The sequence below is a fragment of the Salvia splendens genome, chromosome 9 (assembly GCF_004379255.2).
Source record: "Salvia splendens isolate huo1 chromosome 9, SspV2, whole genome shotgun sequence".
Lineage (NCBI taxonomy): Eukaryota > Viridiplantae > Streptophyta > Magnoliopsida > Lamiales > Lamiaceae > Salvia > Salvia splendens.
Window position 1 is genome coordinate 638,330 of NC_056040.1, and position 25,615 is coordinate 663,944.

Below are 25,615 nucleotides of genomic sequence, written 5' to 3' on the forward strand. Positions count from 1 at the left end.
AAAAACTATTATATAGATATTGTTATGAATTTAAATATTTATTCATAGTAATAGTCGTTAATTTGTTTAGATTCTATACTCAACCACTGTTACAATTTGTAAAACTGACGGTAATAATAATTAATAATTGTTGATGCTTCATGCGGTAGTTGTTCACAATAAAACTGATTCACTTACTCTTTACTGTCAAATCAATTCTATATTTTAAAAGGCGTCCTATTAATATATATGATTCATACCCCTATCAGATTAAATATGTTTTGATATCATTCAGTTTGGAGATTCATGGCCAATTAGTGGAGATTCATCGCCAATAAGCGTTAAATTTGAAACGATTTCCCCACTAATTAAAATGATGTAATTAGGCTTCATTAGAAACTGATGTAATTGTGTTAAGTGATCAACAAAGTAAAATTACACTGGGAAGGATGGAGGATTTTATTAATATTTGGCTCATTTGTTGGTCATGATAAGTATATTTTAAGGTTAATGGTTTAGGATTTAGGTTTCGAGGTTTGGGGTTTTAGTATATAGGATCGCTATATTGCAATGTAATGAATCTCGATAATTTATAATTTCTACTAAATTTAAGGGTTTAGGATTTAGGTTTCGAGGTTTGGGTTTTTAGTGTATAGGATCACTATATTGCAATGAAATGAAAGTTCGATAATTTATAATTTCTATTAAAGTTAAGGGTTTAGGATTTAGGTTCCGAGGTTTGGGTTTTTAGTGTATAGGATCACTATATTGCACTGAAATGAAGCTCGATAATTTATAATTTCTATCTCTATTATGGATTAATTATGATAAATTATTTTCCATTTATTTGTACTATATATATTCTGGAAAAAAATATAATGTGCCGTGCATAGCACGGGAGAGATACTAGTATAATTATAAAACATCAGTGATTATTGAAAGAGTGTATAGTTGATTTGAGAAAATGATAAAAAATTAGGTAAATTTGGGTTTTGGTAGATTTTGAATATAGTTTGTGTTGTGTGTTTTGGTTTGGTTTGTAATTCTTTATGACCATTATTCCACAATCTAAATTTTATATACTTAGTAATATAATTATAAAACATAAGCATTTAAAATCATCAAACCATGTGGTTAGTATATTATTTCATGCCATATATATAGCTAAGCTATTTTCTAAGATGGCCAACTAAACTTGGTTTCGTCGTTGGCTAATATACTCCTACTTAAGATGACCTTGCACTGTCAACAAGACGAGGCCAGGTTCAACACCTTCTCGTACTCCGCCGCGTCTCCACATCTTCTCCTCACCTCCCACCAAGTGGAGAGCCGGAGTGACCACGAAGATCTCCGCTTCAATCGTCAAAACCCCGCCTCGGCTCTCCTTCGATCAACCCCCCGTCCTTCTCACTCACCCTCATCTTCGCAGCCATTGCCGCCCTCTCGACACGATGGCTTGCGCGACATGATCCGGCATTCCTTGTCCAACCAAGCCCCGTCTCAAACAACTTCGACAGATCGAGTCCATCCGACAAGGATATGATGTCGAACGCGTTCATCTTCAAAAGGCGCCTCTCCTCGTCCCCATCCGACGTGACCCTGACCGGTTCTTCGCCCTCGTTCCCCGCCTTGAACCATGAGCTTGCCTTGATCCTTGCAATGGAAATTCTAGTATTAGGATTCGGATCCAACATTCTTGATATAAGCTTCTTGAGTTTAGGCGAAAACCAGCTGGGAAATTTATACTCTCCCCTGCTGATCTTCTCCATCACATTCGAGTCGTGGAACGGGAGATACCCGGCCAGGAGAACGAAAAGCACAACCCCGCACGACCACACATCCACGCCCGCCCCATCGTACCCACTCCTCCCAATGATCTCTGGCGCCACGTAGGCAGGGGTGCCGCACGTCGTGTGGAGCAATCCGTCCGCTCCCCTGCATTCAGCAACGCCACTCAATCCAAAATCCGACACCTTGACCGCCCCATCCTCGTCCAACAGGATGTTCTCGGGCTTGAGGTCGCGGTGGCACACGCCTCTCCCGTGGCAGAACTCGACAGCATCGATCAGCTGCACGAAGTACTTCCTCCCGTTCGCCTCCACCCTGCGGAAGAGCTCGCGTATTCCATCACGAAGTAGATTTTGGACTTGGTGGCCATGACCTCGTAGAGATGGACGACGTTGGGGTGCCTAACGCGCCTCATTACAGAGATCTCCCGCTCGATATGATCCATGATCCCCGCCTTCCGGACCTTGGCCTTGTCTACTACTTTGATGGCCACGCTCTGCCCCGTCTCCACGCACCTAGCGTGGTAGACTTTCGCGAACGACCCTTGGCCTAATAACCGCCCCAACTCGTACTTTTGCATCACTATAGTCCCCTTATGATCCATACACAAGCAAAAGCAACCAAAACCTAGGAAATTCACAAGAGAGGAAAAATGAGGCCTAATTAAGTTGAATGTGATAGAATGTTATATAAGATTCTTACAAGTTCCTGTTCTTTTACATACAAATGTATTGAAAAAAGCCAAGACTATGAGCAAAACAAGCAATTTTCATATGCATCATCTATCATATGAAGACATAAACTAGTTTTCACCAACATAATAGTGATCAAATATTCAAAGTGTAGTGCTAAAATTGAGCAATCTTAGCTCTACTTTACTTTTTAACATGAACTCAATTATGCCAAAAATTGCCTCTTACTTTTACATTAACTCACTTATGGAAAAAATATCTATAATTAAGAAGACAATAACCACTACTAAAATTATTCATGTCATAACTAAGCAAAAGGCCCAAATTTGGGAAATTGGTGACATAATCAAATCAAGAAAATGGATCAAAAGATGGAATTTTAATGGTAGCCCACATCACAAAAACGCCAGAAACACAATCCCAGATAACATTGAGAGCAAAGTAAATTGTACATACCACTGAATTTGATGTGTGATTAAGCAGTTCTTGCACAGACGAGTGAAGATACATGAGAAAAGTATGTATGATGATATAGATAGTAGCTTAGGAATTTTCCTACGGCCAGCTGAAGATGTGTGAGCTCGTTGTTGTCAACATAAACGTGTGATTATTATAAAATAAAAAAAATAATAAGTATGCAATAAATATACTACAAAATACAGTTGTTGGCTGAAAGAATGGTCGTGGAAATAGAAAGTGAGAGAAGGAATGTGAGAGATAATTTATTGGAAATAAAAGTGGTAAGCAACACGATGGAGACACGATTTATCTATTCAAATAGATAAAGAGAAATTAAAAATGATGACACGATTTATCATGCCATGTATATCCATAAGAATTAAAGTAACCAGGTGTGATAATGGGTCAAATTATGTTAGGAATTTAATTCGATATAATAAGTCAAAAATGTTAGCAATTTCATTCGAGATCACAAGCTTATTACTTAGATTACAAGCTTATTACTTTCCATATTAGTTTGAGTGACAATTTTATTATTACAATAAGGTTTCGCGCTGAATTTTCTGAACTCAGAAAATCTTGCGTGAAGCGATGGGGTTTCCGTCGTGAAACAACTTTCTGAGCACGGAAAATTCAATTTTCGTTATTACATAAATGCTCGAAAGTTAGGTACCAAGATCTGTCTAATGCTAGGACATTTTTTGAGAAAATTGTCTTACGAAAATATTTTTGTATATGTTTCATATGAAAATATGTTTTATGTGCACAATTATGTTGGATTGAAGAATAATTATATTGAACGAAAATATTGATATTTATAAATTATAGAAAAATATCTAAATGGGCCGAACTTAAACTATATAGGATCATGAGCAGCCGGGTCAGGTCAGGCCCAGCCCAGCTTGTAGAAATGGACTGACCATTACCCAGAGTTTGGAATTACTATCTTACCCTTACATTAGTGCATGAATAAATTCCAAACCCCATGTATTTTCTAATGTATCACTAAATTTATTTCAATGTCACAATCATATTTTCAATGTTTGATTACTTATTTATTATTGTATGAGAAAGGCTTGTAATAATAAATTGTCTTATGGCATATGATTAAATATTCTTAATTTTGTAGTAGTAGTAGTATATAAAATAAATTGGCGTATGTGTGTATTGAAAGGTTTAATTAGTTACAAAATCGAAATATTTAATCACTTTAATATTTTAAACGACGTAACGAGTAAAAAGATTGGTTGTTACAAAAATGGCGATTTTCTTGGCGTTTGCGTTATTTTAATCATTGTAGCATACAGAAGACAAAAAATGTAGATTCGACTAATCAACTAAGTCTATGTGTATATGCTCAATGTTAATTGTTAATTAATTTCACTAGCTAGTTCTTATTCATACCAAGATCTTCAACATTTTTATATTCCACACCCAAATATATCGACAGTGATCGAATTTCCTATATTGTCAAATACCCAAAATACAACATAAAATAATCATTAATCAATAATTTCCCCACCTATATTATTGAAGTCATGATGCTACAATAATGAGTTCATATAGACATAGGAAGATGTCATTGTCCACATTCTAGAACTTCCAAATTTGTATATTGCATATAGGCTAAATTGGATGGCGAAATTCTGATTTGTCCAGTAATTTTAAAATTAATTATAAAAATTTTGAACTTTGAATTTATTCGTAATTATCCTACATCAAATTTATTTTTGGTGAAATTATATCTGATACAACAGCCGTGAAATCAAATGTGGACAGTGGACGTCACCGTTGATGAGATAAATGGCGTTGTTTAGTTGAGAGCATCCACAACCGTGCTCTTGCCAGCGAGCACGATTGTGGGCCCGGACCCACCTTTTCTGCCTGCTCTCTGGCAAGAGCACAACACCCACAGCTGTGCTCTTCCGCAAGGACGAGCACAATTCAATTTAAAATTCAAATAAACAAAAACATTTCCACAATATTAAAATTCATTAAAAAAACCTAAATAATATTACAAATGACAAATAAAATAAAAACGACATAATTAAAATCCTAAAAATTAAAAATTACATAATTAAAATACTAAAAATTAAAAATTACATAATTAGACTCCTAAAAATTAAAAATTACATAATTAAAATCCTAAAATTTGAGATTGTGAGAGTTGTTTGGTATAGTGTCATTTTTTGTGTTTGAAATGAGACACTTTATAGATGAAAGTATGAATTTTGGGGTAAAAATAATGAAAATAAATAAATTAAAAGTGTGGAAAAAATGGATATATTTTATTAGGAAGTGGGAAAATATTTTTTATTAATTTTGAAATTTTCAGATTTTTTCGATTTTTTAAAAAAATAATAAAAAAAATGATAAATCAACGGGCCAATCAGAGCATGCCACGTCGACGCCTCGTGCTCTTGCCGTTGGCACGGACGTGCTCTTAGCTAAGAGCACGTCCGTGCCAGCGGCAAGAGCGCAGCGGCGGCGGAGCTCGTCCTTGCCAGCGGCACGGACGGACGGACGCCGTCCGTCCACCGTTGTGGATGCCCTGAAAACTATCAAGAATATATTACATGTAGATGACTAGTTTTTTGTTGTGTAAAGATTGTTAACAAATCAAATTTCCTACTTATTTGTAGCCGTTTAATTTTTAAAATTACTGGACGGACCAAAATTCTACCAAAATTTATGGTTTATAGTGTAATAATGCAGATTTTCAGTTGAATAATGCACACAGACTAATAATGCACCATTATAGTGTAATAATGCAGATCATCACAACCATCCAATTCAAGGATCCAAGGGTTGTTATTAAAAAGAAGCTTGGACTGAAAAGCTGCGAAGGACCTTAATAATGAATAGATTATGCCAAATAATGAACTAATTCGACAATTAATGCACGAAATTACTAATTCACCCTCATAATGCACGAAATACACTAAATAATGAACTACGGGATGATTAGCTAGGAATGTAATCCGGATCGTCCATCCTCCAAATCTAACGGTCCAATTTAAGAAGGAACTTAAATCTAAGGGGAGAAAAGGATTTGAATACAATCATATATATATATATATATATATATATATATATATATATATATATATATATATATAATATGCTTGAGAAGTTCGATGATTTGTTTATTGAAATAAATATTTATGAAGCAAAGTCATGCTATGTTGTTTTCCTAAAGTCAATATCTATGAGATCTCAACTCCTCTATCTCAAGAGCTGGCATTCTCTCTCTCAATTTTGTACTTGCCAAAATAGTTTACTTCACCAATTTCAACACTTGTATCTTACCACTTTCTTCAACAAACACAACATTGACCCTACTTTGTGTGTAAGAGAGAGATAGAGATAGAGAGAGAGAGATAGAGAGAGATATCATCTCTCAAGCAACCCCTTTTTGTATTCTTCTTCCTCATGCACTTTCAACTATCTCATTTTCTTGCATACACAATTCTTGAATGTCAAGAGAAAGGTAAAGCAAAAGCAAAATCAAAATCAAAATCAAATTGTTTTTTTTGTTTGTTTTCTTCTTCATTTATTTTCTTACAACAACCACTTTATATATATATATATATACATGATTCATGACTATATATATACTTATAAGTGATTTGTAGGGAAGGGTTTGAAGAGATCGGGAAGAAGCTGAAAACGGAGATCGATGGTCGCAACTCCTCATCGCCGCCGCCGTCATCGATGAGTATGGGAAGGAGACACGTGTTCGGGCCGCCGGGAAGCTTAAACACGATCACGCCTTGCGCCGCGTGCAAGCTTCTGCGGCGGAGATGCGTGGAGGAGTGCCCCTTTTCGCCCTATTTCTCACCACATGAGCCCCACAAATTTGCTGCCGTTCACAAGGTTTTTGGAGCTAGCAATGTTTCCAAGATGCTCATGGTAATAATTCTCCTATCTCATAATTTTATTTATTTACTTATTTATTTTATTAAGGATGTCTTGATTGCTTTGGATTGTATATGGCGATGTTTTGCTTCGCCTCTTTAGGAAGGCTTTAAGCGTTGAGAAGAAAATTGCTAAAAGATTAGATTTAAAATTGAAGTATAAGTTGTCAAATTGGAAGGTGTCTATAAGAGAATTAGGATAAATCTATCTTAGTTATTAGTAATACACTTCCTTCTATCCAAAGTAGGGGTTTCTTCAACTTATATGAATGAAATTGAACACCTTAGATACTAATTGAATAGATTATGATGAAGGATTTGGAATATTTAAACAAATTTAAGATCTCAAAATCATTAATAATTTGTATCCATCTATAGTATTAATCCACCATAACAAAATTAAAGCCACTTCATACAGACTAGTCGGTGGTGCGACGATCTCGTGACACAAAACGCCACAAGCACTTTTAACCATTTTAGGTCGAGATACCATATGCATGTGACTAGCGCCAATCGTATATCCCAAAGGTAAAAATTCTCCTTATTTCTAATGACAAACAAACTAGTCGGTGGAGTGACAATCCCGTGACACAAAACTCCACCAGCACTGTAACTGTTTTAGGCCGAGATACCATATGCACGTGACTGACGTCAGTCGCTTATCCCGAGGGTGCCGGTACACTCCCCCATCAACCATCACCAGCCAATATTATTTTTTCTATTTACAATTTCCACCACTTTTCTCCTAAAATCCCGATTTCACCCACATTTTATTTTGTTTTTGCACTTTTCTCCCAAAATAAATTTCACCTATATATATTTTTTTCTACGTCCGTCCCTGACTGAAACTTATGCAGGAGGTGTCGGAGCCCCAAAGGGCCGACGCGGCCAACAGCTTGGTCTACGAAGCGAACGTTAGGCTACGAGATCCGGTTTATGGGTGCATGGGTGCAATATCCGCGCTGCAGCAACAGATCCAAACCCTTCAAGCCGAGCTCAACGCAGTGAGGGCTGAGATTCTCAGATATAAATACCGAGAAGCTGCGAATTCGATCATCGCCTCCACCAACGCCGCGCTAGCTGTCTCTGTGGCGGAGCTGCCGCAGGCTCCGCCCACTCCGACGCCTTCTCAGACGGCTCGGGAGGCTGCACCGCCGCCGTCGGTGGTGATCTCGTCGACTTCTTCGGCTCCGGCGCTGTATGCGTCGCCTTCTAGCACAGCTAGCTACAGCAGCATTTCCAATAATCATATACCTTTCTTTGACTAAATTGTATCCATTTTTGCTTTTTTATTTTTTAAATAAAACTTTTTGTTATTAGGAATGATGAAGAAATTAAACTCTTGGAATTTCTTTTCGACTTTCCCTATTATATATTGTGTTCATATATGTAGCTCTAATTTGCTTTTTCTAGTACTCCTATTTCTTTTGTACGCTCCTTTGGCTAATGTTTTTATTCAAGTTTATTGAAAAGTGAATTATAAACCATATCTATGTGGAAATCTTGGGTAAATTATAAAATTTTTGTACATGTGTGGATTAATTCGAGATCATATTTTATAATGATAATATTAATTCAATTTTCGTTTAATGGGTCAAAATTCACAACATGAATTGATGCTTAAATTTGGATTCAAATTCATATCAAACATATTTGTAATCAACAATATATAGTAGTATATAAAATGATGTGAAACTCACTATTTTCTCCTTGAACAATTTTTAATTACTTGATAATTAAGATATAAATCAATATAAAGAGATGTACTCCATATGTAATTTACTCTTTTTTTTACTCAAAGCATGGAAAATACATATTTCTAGCTAGGGGTAGAGCTATATAGTGGTGTAGGATTTGATTTTTACTTTTCTTCAAAATGGTTTATATTTTTTTTTGGTCATGGTAGTTGTTGCACATCCAACAAACCCTAATTAAGGTTGCACGTGTGGTCGGAATCAAAATAAAGGTTTGACTGTCTGTATGATTAATTAATTAATTAATAAAGTCTGAGCACATATTACTCTGTGCATCATAAATTAGAAGCGGATGAGAAATTAAAGAGAGATAGTAAATAAGAAGAGGAGACAAAAGGTATGGTGATTGTGCTGCCCAATGCTTTAATTACAAGTTTAATAAATACTAATATGTCACATCAGAAACTTAGGCAATTCAGATGGAAATTAACTACTAGCTCTCAAAATCGGAAATTGTTTAAAGTCAAGTATCAATACATATAGATAAAAAAATTATCAATACATATATATAAATTGAACTATATGTATATATACAATTTTTTTTTCATTTCTAATGTGTTTCTTAAACACTTGTTTATTGACAAAAGGGAAGGCTGAAACACAATTAAAAATAAAAGAAAAGGTCGGTTGCATTTTTCAATAATTAATTTATTAATATTGTTCAAAGATATAATTATTTTAAATCTTTGGACCTCTAGGGATTGCATGGATTTTCTGAAATTAAAATAAAATAATGATATAGGGGTCAATGGTAGGTGTTTATAAATAGATTTTACAACCTTAATTGATTTGTGAATGAAATTAATGTTTATGATAACATGAGAATGTGTGTTTAGACAAGGTTTCTCAGTCAAATCAAAGACAACAATATCAATCTATGGAGAACAATTGATGTATAAAATGACTCAATTATTATATAGTACTAGTATTATATTTCGGTTAAATTGTGTATCTACTTTTTATGCCATAATTAATCCGTACATAAAATTTATATATACCAACAAAATTTTCTTCATTAGTTATTGATTAGTTATTGATTAGTTAATTATTATTGCTTCAAATAAATGGGTTTGTTCATCCAAATCCCAATACTACCTACTACCATAAACTACCAATTTTTGAATGGGTAATTAATTTTCTCTATATATTTTGCAATGTTTCATCTCACCATTTCCTTGAAGCTCATTCTATACTTCATTTTGCAAGTAAAACATAATTATAATAAAATCTACACTTGCCTAAAATTAGATAGAGCATGTACTACGATTTCCTGTTGCATGAAACAAATAGGGAGTTAGGTTTTTGAGATTAAAATGGGAGTCAATGGCGTGTGGATCTCATCATAGTATGTGTGACAATTGATTGTAGACTTTTCATATTGCAAAATTATTAAGTACAAGGAATTAGTTCCATCCACATAAATACGAGCTAGATCTTCTATCATTTTTTTTACATTTTACAAATAAAAAATAGTGTCTTAAATAACCACATTAATTATTTTTTGACCGGCAACATATATGTACTGCACGTATAGTGATTAAATTAAATGTATAAAAATACAAAATAAATTAATAAGTTATATTAACAGGTCAAACGATTTAATAAAGTTAAATAAATAGAATTAATCAGTTAAACAATTAGTTCTATATATATTCCTCAAAGATTAATTTTTTAAGCATTGGTTAGTGAGAAGGTGAGCAAATTTCTTCAATCTCAAGGCCTATTAAACATAAACATGGTTCCAATGCAACATAAGTTGACTTTTTAGTATATAAAATAAGTTTATTAGGATGGAAATCAATTTACTATTGTAGTCGGTAAATGCATTAATGTGTTCTGAATTTTTTTGGAAAAAAGTTTTAAAATAAAGCTTGGTGTCTAATTTCCTTAATTTCTTAAGGCTTGTGTTGACAAATTCTTACACCTCTATTGTTAATTTTATAGTAGTGGTATAATCATGTGTATAACTGTATATGATCATCTCATTAGTAAAGTGATATATGTATATACAATGATTCTCATAATTCTAAACGACTATAGAGAATTCATAAAATCAGTTGTATTAATAATGATATGATATATCTTCATAATCATGTATTTCAAACCTATGATTACTATAAAACATATAGTAGTAGATTGTATAAGTATTTGACAAATGTGAAATGAAATCGAATATAATTGTGACATTATCATTGGGCTTCCAGGTAAAAATTAATGTATTACTACTAACCCATTATAATGTTTGCCCAATAAGATTGGTGCTTTAGTAAATCGATTAATTTGACGATTTGTGTGGGTATTGATCTTGGGCTTGCAATAACTTAACGTGCAGTGTCTACTATATATCCAATTTATAAATATGATAATAATTAGTTCTTTTGAATTATGATAATATACATGATAAATGTATATCACTTGTATATACATAGTTGAACTTTTTAGGTATTTTCCATTTAAAATTGATTCATGAATATTACTTAATTTTAAATAAATTAATATGCTATATATTTAACCTTACGCAATATTTTCTAAAATATTAAAATTTTCAGGTTTAATATGTGTAGATTTAGTAAAAGATTTAACGTTTTATATATTTGTCCCATCAAATCAAATTGAAAAACACGTGTGAATTTATCATAAAATTTTCAAATCAATCTCTTTTCAATGACATCTTAAAAATATAACAGGAGCAATTTAATAAAAATAATAATTAAAAGGCAATTTAAATAAAACTAGTGCGATTTGATTCAAATCTTAGGGGCATTATGCACGTACATTTGGATTGATTAAATAATAAGATGTTACGTACAAATGTACCTACACGTGCAATCAGTTCATTTTTCTACAATTCTTGCGTATTTCACCTTTCGACCCCGTGAGAGGGGCGATGTCACCCATTCTAATCATGGCGGCCACAAAGTCCTTGTCGAAAGCTTGGCCATTTTTGGCGTAGGCCTCGACGAGGGAGTCGGTGGCGCCACTGTTATAGAGGACCTGGTCGGAGTGGAGGAGGCCCTTCTTTTGGAGGAGGTTTCCGAAGTACGAGTTGTCGAAAAAATTGGGAGTTTTGTGGTCGAGAGGGTCCACATTGTTGTCTCGTTTGGTACCATTGGTGAAAGGGCAATTGGTTTGCCTTTTCTTTGCAAAGATTGGGTCAATGTTGGTATCATTGTATATTCTACCTTTGAAGGTTGTACACCTTGCTTTTCCTATAGTGTGTGCTCCTGCAATGTGAGAATGAAATAGAGATAATGTGATTTTTGATCGGATTTATTTTTTACCGAACAAACTGAATTAGAATTTACGACCGATCCAATTTGAACTAGTAGCGTATTTTTATAAGGTCGCAAAACTAGAATCAACCACTCAATTTGAATTAATATTGGTTCAAATAATCAAATTCATCACTATGGTATTGATTGGTGATAAATATACTAAATTATTTTACCCGATAAGACGACCATGTCCCTCACGGAGAGCCCAACCGCACTGAACCGATTGATAAGGTTGCTAAGAGTGGAAGTAGGTGGTGGTAACGCACCACTATTTGCACCACTTAGGCTAGCCGATTTCGAATCTCTCCTCCCAACTTTCACTTCCCAACTGGGACCACCAAGCTACATAAATCATCATACATTTAATTACACATTATCTTCAAATCAAATATCCAAACCCATTAAATAAATGAACACTTAATATATTTTAAAACAAAATCAAATTAATTACACTCACTAGAACCACGGAGTCACGGGCCGCAATGGCTACGATGTCGGCACAAGAGACCACACCTAGGCACACGGATTCAACCTTTGACTTGATCCTATCGATGACCTCAAAACCCCGGAGCGAGTTGTTATTGGGGCCGGCAGTCTTTTCTCCCGTGAACGAGGAGGTATCATCAAGAAGTATCGACCCATCACAACCCTAACAATTTATACATATCACTTCATTTACTTCGGTATAATACTAAATTAAAATCGTTACAACATTGAATGTGCATCATGATGGGGTACGTACTAAACAAGCCCAATAGCAGTGACAGCTCGGCCAGCCCAATAGCAGTGACAGCTCGGCCAGCCCAAAGCCCAAGAGTTCAGTTCGGCATTACCAAAGAGTTCGGCCTCAGCCTACAGCTCGGTAAAAGCCAACCAATCAAGCTCTGCTCTCAGGTCGGCATCAAGCTCTACTCTCAGATCGGCAACCAAAGCAGTTCGGTCTCGGTATTCGGCCGAACAAGGAGTTAGTGGACCCATACAGGATGTCCAACACACCCACTACCACGTGATGTCAGTTCAGGCCACGATCGTAGGCCATGACCTACGCTTCACCCACGATCTTAGGCCATAACCTACACGACATCCACGACTTAGGGTGGTGATGCAAGCCATGATCTGAGTTCATTATATAAATAGAACTTAGATCTGATAGAAGGGGTTAGAATCTCTCTAGAGATAAAATACCATATAGCAAATAGCAAGTTTGTATTTGTAAGCTGTAGAAAACAGATCAAGCAATACAATCTTGCCCTCCCTTCTTCCCGTGGACGTAGATTTACTTCAGTAAATCGAACCACGTAAATTCCTTGTGTCTGCATTTTCATTCTCTACCAGCATTTGCTAACATCAAAAATTCGCGGAGCCATCACTGGCGCCGTCTGTGGGAACCAGAGAACAAAATTTGTGATAAAGCGAATTTTTGATCCATTTTTTTCCACCCAAAAAATGCATACCAGATCGCAGAGTACCCGTATTCCTGCCCGTGAGAACCAGGAAGAAGCCAATCCATCCCATAGGTCTGGAAAACAGCCTAGGGATAAATCCACCACCAGTTCTCATGGCGAAGGAACAGGCCGCTCCAAAAATCGTCCCACTGAGTCTTCCCAGCAGCCTGATTTGAATGAGGCTGTCAAGCTGTTCTTGGCTGAGAAGCAGGATGAGTTCTTAGCCTTCCTGCAAAAGAGCCAAGAGCCGAAGACGAAAGCAGAGGATTCTCCTTCCTCATCCAGACATGAAAGTCACTACCGCAGTAGTGCCGTGTCTTCCAGGAAGAAGAATCCTCAACCCCGACATATTCCTGCTCTTCCTCGGTACCGGAATCACAGGAGAACTCAATCTCCTCCATACCGACGAGATATCGGATTCGCCGTGTACGGAGCACTGAAGACTCCGTTCTCGGACGACATCACCCGAACTCCCCTACCGCAGAACTACCGAACTCCGTCGATGACTTACGACGGGCTCGTGGACCCTCACGATTTCTTGGGGCGCTATCAGTATAACATGGCGAACCAGGGTCTCAACGAGGTCCACATGTGCAAGCTGTTTCCCGAGCTGCTCATCGGGAACGCGAGAAGGTGGTTCGATAGCCTCCCCCAGGGCAGCATCAGATCTTACCGAGATCTAATGGATGCCTTCCACAGGAGGTTCTTTCAGAAAGCGGAAGCCCGAATCACTTCGGCTCAGCTGCTTTCCATTCGTCAAGGTCGCGACGAAAAAATCAGCGACTTTATGACAAGATTCCACAAGGAATGCCTGCAAGTAGACGATCTCAACGATCTGCTTGTCATCTCGGCATTCCAAAATGGAATCCTGCCCGGAGCTCTCTACAGGAAGCTCGTTGAGTGCGGTCCGCAGACAGCTCAGGAAATGTGGGACATTGCGGACCAGTACTCCCGGGCCGATGAGGCAGACCGTCGCAAACGGTCGTTAGACAGCTCATCGTCCCGAGGAGACAGGAGGAAGCCCGATCATAGCGATCAGGGACATCCTCGCCGAACTCCTTTTGGCGATCAGGGACATCCTCGCCGAACTCCTTTTGAAAGGATTCAAAGGACTCCGGTGCAAGACAGATTGGGACCCCGTCTCAATCCCGAGAAGCCGCCCGCTCAGTTCGTACCGCTGAACAAGCCGAGAGCGGAAATTTTCGAACTACACTCCGACCTGTTCGAAAAGCCAAAGCGGATGACGAAATCTGCCGCGCGCCGACCCCAGGATAACTACTGCTCCTACCATCAAGACCACGGTCACGATACCGAGGAGTGCAGAAACTTGGCTGCAGGTATCGATGTTCTTGTGAGGGCAGGGACATTGAAAAAATACCAAAGCAAGCAGTCAAAGAAGAATAAGAAGCAGAGAGGTGCGAACTGCGCTCCTCAGGATCCGAAAAGGCAGCCGGATCCCGAAGACGATGACGAGCCGCAATATGATGGAGTAATCCTGACTATTGACGCTCTCCCTGCCGGGAAGACCAAGTCGTCCCTGAAGTCAGAGCGCAGGGGCTCCAATCGAGAGGAGCCAACGCATAAAAGGCTGAAGCGGGACGAAGTGATTACGTTCTCGGATGCTGATCCCGTCCCGGCCATCTCTCCTCACCAAGACGCCATTGTCATCCAAGCCGGAGTGGCAAACAAACTGATCCACAGGGTGTTTGTGGATACAGGAGCGTCAGTCAGCATTCTTTTTAAAGAGTGCTTCGACAAACTAGAAGTGGACCCAGCTCGGCTCAGCCCGGCTCCGCTTCCCCTGAAGAGCTTCGCCCAGGAGGACACCCGCCCTGAAGGTATTATCAGCCTTCCGATCACGGTGGGGAAAGCGCCTACTAGCTCCAGTACGATGATTGAGTTTTTCGTGGTAAAAGCTCGGTCCCCGTACAACGTCATCCTGGGAAGAGACTGGCTCAACACAGTTCGGGCCGTTTGCTCCACCTATCACCTCACCATCAAGATCCCTACTAAAGGAGGGATAGCGGTCATCCGAGGTGACCAAAAAAGAGCAAAGGAATGCCTGCAAATTGCGCTTAGAAGTGCCGAGCAGTCAGATCGGCACCACCAAGCATAGCAATCACAGCAGCCGGAGTCAGAGGCGATGACCGAAGTCATACCGGAGCCGAACTCGATGACAGTTCAGCTGTACGAAGACGATCCATCCAGAACGGTTAAGATCGGCTTCGCGGGAACGCCTCTACTTCGGGAAAAAAACCATCCAGCTCCTCAAGGAGTACAAAGACGTCTTTGCATGGTCTCCGTTGGACATGACCGGAGTGCCCCCCGAGGTAATCACTCATCGTTTAAATATTGATCCTTCGGTCCGGCCGATAAAACAGAAGCAAAGACTCTTTGCGGCAGAACGAAGTCAAGTCATCCATGACGAAGTCCGTCAATTATTGAAGGCGGATGTGTTATTCGAAGTGAAGTATCCTTCGTGGGTGGCCAATCCTGTCATGATCAAGAAAAAGGAAGGAGGATGGCGGATGTGCATAGATTTCACCGATCTAAATAAGCACTGTCCCAAAGATTGCTATCCCCTTCCGAACATAGATAAAAAAGTAGAAGCTCTGATAGGCTTTGAAATTTTTTGTTTTCTTGATCTATACAAAGGATACCATCAGGTTTTAATGGATGAGATTGACGCTTCAAAAACGGCCTTCATTACTGATTTCGGCATTTTCGCTTATAAAAAGATGCCATTCGGTTTAAAGAATGCCGGAGCCACTTATCAAAGGATGGTAGACAAGCTTTTTCGGCACCTGATTGGAAAGGAAGTCGAAGTATATGTTGACGATATAGTCGTCAAGAGCAAAAGCACCTCGGAGTACGAGCACAACCTCAAGTCCACTCTCAACGTGCTCAAGAAAGCCAACCTCAAACTTAATCCCCAAAAGTGTACCTTTTTGGTAGATTCGGGAAAGTTTCTGGGTTGTTGGGTTTCAAAAGACGGACTCAAGGCAAACCCCTCAAAAGTTCAAGTCGTTCAGAACATGGCAATGCCGAAGTCCATACATGACGTGCAAAGGCTAACCGGATGTCTAGCCGCACTGAGTCGTTCCTTTCCCAAGCAGCCGAAAAGCAACTGCCGTTCTTCAAGGTGTTGAAAAAGGCACCAAAGTTCGAGTGGGGAGCCGAGCAGAAAAAGGCCTTTGACGAGCTCAAAAGTTATCTAGCCGAGCTTCCTATTCTCTCTGCTCCAGCCGAAGCCGAAGTACTATTCTTATACTTAGCGGCATCGGATCAAACCATCAGCGCGGTGCTTGTACGAGAAGAAGGCCTAAAGCAGTTTCCCATCTACTTTACAAGCCGAGCATTAAGAGGTCCAGAAACAAGGTATCAACCTCTGGAAAAGATTGCTCTGGCATTAGTAAATGCAGCAAGGAGACTGCGGCCATACTTCTATGCTCACAAGGTATGCGTCTTAACTGATCTGCCACTTCGGCAAGTGTTGACCAAACCAGAAGCCTCAGGCAGAATCGCCAAGTGGGCTATAGAGTTGGGAGAGCACACAATTGAATATCTACCTCGGAAAGCCATCAAGGGACAAGCCTTGGCGGATTTTCTTGCAGAAGCGAAGTTCGATCAAGCAATTCCTGTTATTGCCGAACAGAAGAATTCTGCCAATGCCGAACTAGCACAGCCCTTGGAATCTGAAGTAGAGCCGCCGGACTGCTGGAGCGGATTCGTAGATGGAGCTTCAAACAAGATGGGAAGTGGAGCTGGTATTTTACTTGTCGCTCCCGACGGACACGAGGTAACCTACTCACTTCGTTTCCTATTCCTCACTACTAATAATGAAGCCGAGTACGAAGCCCTCCTGGCCGGACTCCAGTTAGCGCAAAGTCTGCTCGTCAAATCTCTCAAAGTCCATTGTGATTCACAAGTCATAGTAAATCACATGTTGGGTACAAGTGAAGCCCGTGACGAGAGAATGAAGAAGTATTTGGACAAAGCGCAAAGCATCAGCCGAAGTTTCTCCTATTTTCGGATAATCCGCATTCCCAGAGCGGAAAATAGCCGAGCAGATACCTTAAGTAAGTTGGCCTCAGATCCGAGCTCAAAGGCGGAAGAATTAATGCATCGAAGCATTGATGAAGCCGAGGTACATTCTGTATCCAGCTCGCCGAACTGGATGACGCCGATCTTGCAGTATCTGGATCAAGGACAATTGCCCGAGGATAAGAGAGAAGCTCGGAAGATCACGTGCCGAGCTCTTCGGTACGAACTTCATGAAGGAGTCCTCTTTAGAAAGTCTTACCTCCAGCCGTTATTGCGGTGCGTAGGACCAGAAGAGACGGACTACATCCTCAGAGAAGTTCATGAAGGATCGTGCGGTAGCCACATCGGAGCCAGAGCTTTAGCTAAAAAAGTTCTGAGATGGGGATATTATTGGCCAACCATGGTACAAGAGGCAGTGCAGCTCGTCAAGAAGTGTACGAAGTGCCAAATTCATGCAAATGTCCCAAGGATGCCGCAGACCGATCTATACACTATGCAAAGCCCTTGGCCTTTCATGCAATGGGGCATAGACATAGTGGGACCACTTCCTCAAGCTCCTCGGCAAATGAAATTCCTTATCGTTGCCGTGGACTACTTCACGAAGTGGGTGGAGGCTGAACCATTAGCTACGATAACGAGCTCAAAGGCATTGAACTTCGTCTGGAAGAACATAGTGTGCCGATTTGGCATACCCCACATCCTCATCTCGGATAATGGGACTCAGTTCACCGACAAGACGTTCAAGAATTGGTGCCAAGAGCTGAACATTCAACAGCGGTTCACTTCGGTCTCCCATCCCCAAGCAAACGGACAAACGGAAGTAACGAACCGGATTCTGGTGAAAGGGTTAAAAGCTCGGTTAGAACAAGCCAAAGGACAATGGGTAGAAAATCTCCCTCAAGTCCTATGGTCCTACCGAACTACACCCAAAACCTCCAACGGTGAAACTCCGTATAGCCTGGTGTACGGCACTGAAGCCGTAATTCCGGTGGAGATCGGCGTACCCAGTCCCCGAACCCTAAATTTCTCCTCAGAAATGAATGACGACGGACTGAGAGCAGAACTAGATCTCGCCGAAGAAAGAAGAGAATTGGCGTGCATAAAAGCAGCCAAGTATAAGGAGCAAGTAGCCCGGTATTATAACCAAAGGGTGAAAAAGCTTCAATTTCAAGTGGGAGATCTCGTCTTGAGAAACAACGAAGTAAGCCGAGCAGAAAAGCTGGGCAAACTCGAACCCACATGGGAGGGTCCATATCGGGTGTCCGAAGTCCTCGGCAAAGGGTCTTATAAATTGACTCACATGTCAGGAGAACAAGTACCCCGAACATGGCACGTCTCCAACCTCAAGAAGTTCCACTTGTAAGAGACAAAGTCCGGTCAGTCCGTCTCGTGTCTAGTTCGGTCATAGGGGTATGTGTTTTTATTTGTTTGTTTTTTACTTGTACCTTTTACTTGTCGTTTTAAAAAAAGGTTTAAAGTTTTTTTCCTTCGTCTTTTTCATTTTTTCCCTATGTGTTTTGTCTCTATGTGCTTGTCGTCTCTTACAAATGGTACCAAGGTATATCGTTCTTTAAAGACTGATCCCCTTTTTAGATCGATTATTAAAGACTATTGTGAGTCCAAGCTTCTAAGGAGGATATAAGACCACAATTCAGCTTAACAAGCAGTCCGTCTGAAACGAACTGCAATAAGCCAACGATTGTGAGTCCAAGCTTCCAAGGAGGATACAAGACCGCAATTCAGCTTAATAAGCACTTCGTCTGAAACGAACTGCAATTAGGGAAAGTCCGATCCACGCGATAAACCTCGCCGAATTAGGACGACCGAGTTCGGTCAAAGAAGTTTACCTCATAAGACCGGGGACGACCATGTCTAGTCAAAGAGGTTTACTGCATAAGACCACTTCGGTTAACAGGGAAAGTCCGATCCACGCGATAAAACTCGCCGAATTAGGACAAGGGAAAGTTCGATCCCGGCGACAAAAATCGCCAAATTAGAACACAAACCAAGTCCGGTCAAAGATGTTTATTTCATCAGACCAAAGACGAGTCCGGTCGAAGATGTTTATTTCATCAGACCAAAGACGAGTCCGGTCGAAGATGTTTATTTCATCAGACCAAAGACGAGTCCGGTCAAAGATGTTTATTTCATCAGACCCAGGACCAAGTCCGGTCAAAGAAGTTTACTTCATAAGACCGAGGACAAGTACGATGAAATTTTTTCGCTAAGCTGTAAATACAGTGTTAGAAGCGAAAACAAAATTTCATTTATCAAATCTTGTTCAGCATACAACTCCGCTACCCTACAAAATGGCGTTACGCTATTACAAAGGACTATTCTACTGTCCAGGGTTGCTGAAGTTAAGCCACCTATCTGCAAAATCCTCTGGAAGCCGAGTTCGGTTGTTCCGAGCAGATGAAGAATAAGCAGGTCGACGAGATGCTATCCTCGACCCAACGCCTCTTCCCCGAGCCCGAGAAGTCCTAACACCTCGGCGATGAAGAGTCTCTGCAATAAGCATCTGCTGATCTTGCTCGCTCATAGTCACAACTCCTCGGCGAATTTCAGTCCGTCCCCGTCTTGACGATTCCGGTTGCTCCTGAGCCCGTTCTCGTCTTGACGTTTCCGGCTGTTCCGGAGTTCGTTGTTGGCTGGGAGTAGGATTTTGAACAAGGGAACCAGAGGTTTGATCTGGAGTGCGAGCATCTGTTGGCGCGATATGCCGGAGGAATCTCTCAATTGAGGGACGCCGGGCAAGAACAATGTCATACCGAGAAGCCCAGCGCCGCAATGATTTCACGACTTGTTGGCAAGCCGAGCTCTCCAGCGCATTGTTCCTCCGGAGTACATTATACTCCTCCCACAGTTCGTCAACTCGTTCCTGAACTTCTGATATGGTCATTCCCCCGCGCACACGGATGTAATCCTCATACGCAGTCCTCTCAGCAATGGCCGTATTCAGCTCGGCCTCCAGATCTTTCTTATCGGACTCTAAGTCCTTGATATCGGCCTCCAGCTTCACTAAACGAGCCAGAAGCTCGTCATTCTTCGTCTGATCGGCTATAGCTCTTCTCTCAGCTTCGTCCAAAGCCGAAGAGTACAGCCGTTTCCAGTGAAGTATCTCCATCTCCTTGGGTACAAAGCAGCTATATTAGTTCGGCAGCTATACCGAGCAGATAGTAAAATACAACAGGAATAAAGGCGAGTACGAAAAGCTATACGAAGACAAATGTAGAGAATTTTTCATTCACAAGGAAAATTTTTTACACTAGGGCTTCAAGGCCATTTTACAAGGAAGAAACTAGACTAAGAGAAGGGAGACGAAATCATACTCCGCCTGCTTCGTCTCCGGCTCCTCGGTCTGGTACAGCTTCCTTCTCCTGGGCTACCTCAGCCTCGGCCTCGCCTCCTGCCGGCCTCGCCTCCGCCTCCTGATCGGCCTCCTTCTCCGGATGCCCGGCCTGATCGACTTCGGCCTCCCGCTCCAGCGGCTCGGCCTCACCCTCTCCGTTGTAAGTCGAAGCGGGTGAAACGGGTCCCACGGAGGCAAAGATAGCCTCCAGGTTCTCGTCCCGATCAGCTCGACAACTCCGGACTCGGTCTGCAGAAAGCAGGACCGAAGATGAAGCGAGCTCCTCAAGGAGCGGCAGATTCTGAAGCCGAGCTGCTATCTCTCGGCTGTACAGAGGCAGCACGACGTCGGCCCCCTGCTCGCCCTTATCGGCAATTAGCCTTACCAGGCTACCGACAAAGGCCGAGAACTGGCTGCTCAAAAAGAGTTTCTCCGTGTAAACACGGAGAGCCTCCCCTTGGGCAACCACGGCAGCAGCATCGCTCCGCTTCGCCTGCTCTCGCTGGATGACGAGCTGGTTTTTGGCAAACTGAGCTTCATCCTGGGCCGAAATCCTAGCAGCTCTGGCCTTCTCAAAGTTAGCCTCAGCCTGTTCGGCCCGATGACAAGCAGCTGCCAACTTCCTCTGCATCTCGGCATAGTCATTGGACGCTTTGGAGAGTTCGACGGCGACGAGCTTGGAGAGCATATCGTTCCTCTGAAAATGAATAAAGAAAAAAGTCAACAAAGGGACCACAAAAAATACAAAAAAAAAAAAAAAAAAAGGCAAGGCCAGAAAATCAAGAAGAGAATTCACCTCGGCGAAGTCCGTGGGCCATAAAAACGGCTCACAGATATGTTCCGAAGGAGGCGCCAAGACCACGTCTTTCTCTGGCGCTCTCGGGGGCTTCTGGGCCTTCCCCCTCCCCTTTGCCGAAGTTGACTCCGGCTTCTTCGGATCCGAAGAGGTTTTTTGCCTTTTCGGAGTCCTCTCGGCATCAGACGCCGAGCTGGCGGTTTTCGGCCTCTCCGGCTCCTTGGACTCCGAAGATTTTCGGGTAGCCTTGTTCAGCATGTACACTGCCAAAAAGCAAGAAAGCAAGGTTAGTTTTCTTCGTTAAAGCAGTAGAACATAAAGGTAAAGAGAAATCCTCACCCTCGGCCTCTTCGTCCGAAGACGAGATGTCGAACACGACGTCGCCCTTGACGAGCTCAGACTCCGTGTATTGTTTCCTAACTATGGGAATCTTGTTGAGCTCGTCATCGAGCTCGGCCAATGGTTCTAACCGAGGGTGAGGAATCACGGACTTCGGCCCTCTCCAGGGGAAGCCCGGAGCCGCTGTCCTATTATAAAAAAAGAAGCGGTTTTGCCATTTAGGCCACTTGGTTTTGCAGAATGCCCTAAAAGGCTGTAAGGGGATCAAGTAAAACCAAGATCCCTTCCTTTTAAATTGGAAAAAATTAAGGATTGCCCGCAGAGACAGATCCTTATCTAACCTACGGAGTTCGGCAGCAAAAGCCGACAAGTGCCTCCAAGAATTCGGAGTCACCTGACCTAAAGGGAGTTGAAAAAAATCAAGAAACTCTACAAAAGGTGGGGGAAGAGGGAAACGAAGCCCGCATTCTAAGCAGGCTTCGTAAACGGTGGCATAACCCTCCGGCGGATCGTTAGCCCTATGATCATCGTCGGGAACCACCGCCTTCCCCCCAGGAAAAGAGTATTTTTCGTAAAGGGATATCACAGTATCCTTACTCAAGATACTGTGAAAATACTCTACGGTCTTCTCCCCGGATTCTTTCCGGCTAGAAGACCCCTTACCCCCTTTTCTACCGCTACCAGACTCAGACGAAGAAGAAGCAGACATGGTTCTTACTCTTTGAAAGTTTGAAGAAATCCTGAGGAAATTTTTGAAAGCGGAAGGAAATTTTTCACGCAAAAGATAGAGAGTGCAGAAGAAGCCAATAGCAAAGGTGTTCAAATGATGAAGAAAGGCGGTATTTATCAGATTTGGAAAAGATTTCAAATCATCGCACCGTTTCATATCCCACCTTTTCAGGATTCGACGGCCGGATTTTACTGTCGCATTTAATGCCGCATTTAATGCAGTCACGCGCAGGGCACGTCCCCTGACTTCAGCCTCCCCCGTACCCTTTTCCAGAATGCCGAAGTGACTCGCTTCGCCGAAGTGAATCACTTCGCTTTTCGGGGGGGGTAGTGATGGGGTACGTACTAAACAAGCCCAATAGCAGTGACAGCTCGGCCAGCCCAATAGCAGTGACAGCTCGGCCAGCCCAAAGCCCAAGAGTTCAGTTCGGCATTACCAAAGAGTTCGGCCTCAGCCTACAGCTCGGTAAAAGCCAACCAATCAAGCTCTGCTCTCAGGTCGGCATCAAGCTCTACTCTCAGATCGGCAACCAAAGCAGTTCGGTCTCGGTATTCGGCCGAACAAGGAGTTAGTGGACCCATACAGGATGTCCAACACACCCACTACCACGTGATGTCAGTTCAGGCCACGATCGTAGGCCATGACCTACGCTTCACCCACGATCTTAGGCCATAACCTACACGACATCCACGACTTAGGGTGGTGATGCAAGCCATGATCTGAGTTCATTATATAAATAGAACTTAGATCTGATAGAAGGGGTTAGAATCTCTCTAGAGATAAAATACCATATAGCAAATAGCAAGTTTGTATTTGTAAGCTGTAGAAAACAGATCAAGCAATACAATCTTGCCCTCCCTTCTTCCCGTGGACGTAGATTTACTTCAGTAAATCGAACCACGTAAATTCCTTGTGTCTGCATTTTCATTCTCTACCAGCATTTGCTAACATCAAAAATTCGCGGAGCCATCACATCATTATAAAGTAAATTATAGTACTACGAATTAGGCTAAAAATCTTGTAACTGGCATGATAATCATTGATTGTTATGATTAATTAAATTCGATTGTAAATTTTTATTGTGACATAAATTCTAATGTTTTGATATTGCAATAGTAATCATGACATTTTTATACATATGTACACATACAAAAAAAATAATTACTTGAACAAAGCAGTCGTGGAAGTGTAGGCGGAGGAGGGAGGCGCCCATCCGCTTCTCTTCCGCGACGGCGGCCGCAACCACCGATTTCACGGCGGCGAACACCTTAGGGCAGGCCTTTTTGTAAAAATCAGTCGATAATTGAGCTTCGCAGCTGCCCATCAACATTGTAAACAATATCACTAGCAAACATTTAATCATAATTGTTGAAGAAATGGGGGAAGATGAAGGAGATTGTTTCATTTTCTTTTTCACTCTCAATTTAAGCAAAGAGATGAAATATCAATGCACTAGAAATGCTATGCAGATTGAGGAAATTTATATGAATAATAGAGGCTGATAAAAGTACTAATTATTACTTAGAATGGCTTCCATATAAATATTTAGGGTCTATTATTGAAACAATAGTGGATTCAGAAATGAAACTTGTGGGGTTGGATGCAACAAAAAAAGGTCGGCGTCGGCATTGAAAGAAATAGGAGGTGTGACAACAGTCATTAGCTATAGATGGCGGGCGGAAATCGAAACTGCCACACTAGGTGGTTAGTGGTAGCTCCAAATACCGAATTTAATGCAGTCAAAGTGAGGTTAAATTAAGGCTTTAGAATGTCACGTCCGGTTAACTACACTAAGTTGTTTATTATTAAAAACAATAGTCTATCACTAAAAACAACATGAATTGACTGATATATTAGATTTAAATGATCATAATTTTTTACCATAGGATAATTGAGAACAAATCTAAACTCCAAGTTTTTTTTACTATTTTTCAAAATATCAGAATTTGTCCAAACTTCATAGTTTTTTTATATACAACACATATTTCGCACACTAAAAATAGTTAGAATCATTTCATTGGATGCCATTATTTGTACATGTTGAAAAGCATAAAGTAGAGCAAAGATAGTGATACATTAGGTAGAAAATATACTCATGCAAGCCCATATTTTGTTAAAACATCATTGTCGTAAATTCATTTCGATACCACTGTGTTTGGATTATTGATTCAATTATGTTAGGCCCCCATTTAAAGAAAAATACAAAACTGATTGAAATTACCCACTTTTTCCTCACAAGCTAATATTAGAATTATGTTTATCATTAAATTTAATATTATTAATTCTAAATGTTAAAATGATTGAAATTTAATGTAAATGTAGATTCATGAATATCGAATTAATTTCCAATGCACAAAGACAACCTTTTAATTTTGCAATTATATGTTTAAATTTGACACGAGAAAATAATTTACTTTGGAGTTTCTGTTGGATATTTTCAACTTAGGCTTTTGATGATTCTAAAGTAGTTAGTTATTGACAAAATGCATACTTTCAAAATGGAAGTGACGATCCAACAACTGAATATGACTACGTCTTTCTTATTTTGTCGGGACGGAGGGTTAAGCTATCGTAAAATTATCACATCGAAGAATAACAATCGAAGAGAACAATCGAGAAAAACTTTTACTTTCAAAATGGAAGTGACGATCCAACAACTGATTATGACTACGTCTTTCTTATTTTGTCGGGGCGGAGGGTTAAGCTATCGTGAAATTATCACATCGAAGAATAACAATCGAAGAGAACAATCGAGAAAAACTTTTATGCTAATCTCGATACGTTTTTTACTTGAAAAACACAGGACATTTCAATAAATTACGACTAGCTAAACATGCTACTCATCAAACTAGAATTGCAATGGTTGCACTGTAATCTATAGCTTAATTTCTAAAAACAAAACCAAGTTTTAGAATTTATATATATATGCTCGTATTTCCTAAGCTAAAAAGACATTAAAAATTAAACAAATTCATGCCATTCAAGATGAATCACATAATGACATAATTAAGTTTAAACAATAATATGAAATCATAGTAACTAACA

The 25,615-nt window shown here is 40.4% G+C and overlaps 2 protein-coding genes and 1 pseudogene across 3 annotated transcripts; 1 reads left to right on the top strand and 2 right to left on the bottom strand.

The window, feature by feature from the left end:
• Nucleotides 1–1,038: 1,038 nt before the first annotated feature.
• Nucleotides 1,039–3,102, bottom strand: LOC121747086 (annotated as a pseudogene).
• Nucleotides 3,103–6,255: 3,153 nt separating this feature from the next.
• LOC121747176 (LOB domain-containing protein 15-like) lies at nt 6,256–8,213 on the top strand. Its single transcript, XM_042141175.1, has 3 exons — nt 6,256–6,408; nt 6,554–6,830; nt 7,693–8,213. Exons 1-3 carry the CDS (start codon nt 6,395–6,397, stop codon nt 8,101–8,103), a joined length of 702 nt encoding a protein of 233 aa, XP_041997109.1. The 5' UTR covers nt 6,256–6,394; the 3' UTR covers nt 8,104–8,213.
• A 3,097-nt stretch (nt 8,214–11,310) lies between these two features.
• LOC121746825 (peroxidase 4-like) lies at nt 11,311–24,253 on the bottom strand. 2 transcript variants are annotated; one of them, XM_042140761.1, is made up of 4 exons: nt 23,736–24,253; nt 12,322–12,513; nt 12,038–12,206; nt 11,311–11,813 (listed from the first exon to the last, which is right to left on the bottom strand). In XM_042140761.1, exons 1-4 carry the CDS (start codon nt 23,973–23,975, stop codon nt 11,419–11,421), a joined length of 996 nt encoding a protein of 331 aa, XP_041996695.1. In that variant the 5' UTR covers nt 23,976–24,253; the 3' UTR covers nt 11,311–11,418. The 2 variants fall into 2 exon arrangements, with proteins under 2 accessions (XP_041996695.1, XP_041996696.1); XM_042140762.1 differs by lacking the exon at nt 12,322–12,513.
• Nucleotides 24,254–25,615: the final 1,362 nt, after the last annotated feature.

Coding starts and splice junctions, on each gene's coding strand:
- LOC121747176 (XM_042141175.1), top strand. Junction 6,831..7,692: donor ATGTTTCCAAGATGCTCATG/GTAATAATTCTC, acceptor AAACTTATGCAG/GAGGTGTCGGAGCCCCAAAG.
- LOC121746825 (XM_042140761.1), bottom strand. CDS start 23,975: ATGAAACAATCTCCTTCATCTTCCCCCATTTCTTCAACAATTATGATT. Junction 12,514..23,735: donor TCCACGACTGCTTTGTTCAA/GTAATTATTTTT, acceptor ATAAATTGTTAG/GGTTGTGATGGGTCGATACT. Junction 11,814..12,037: donor GGACATGGTCGTCTTATCGG/GTAAAATAATTT, acceptor CTCACATTGCAG/GAGCACACACTATAGGAAAA.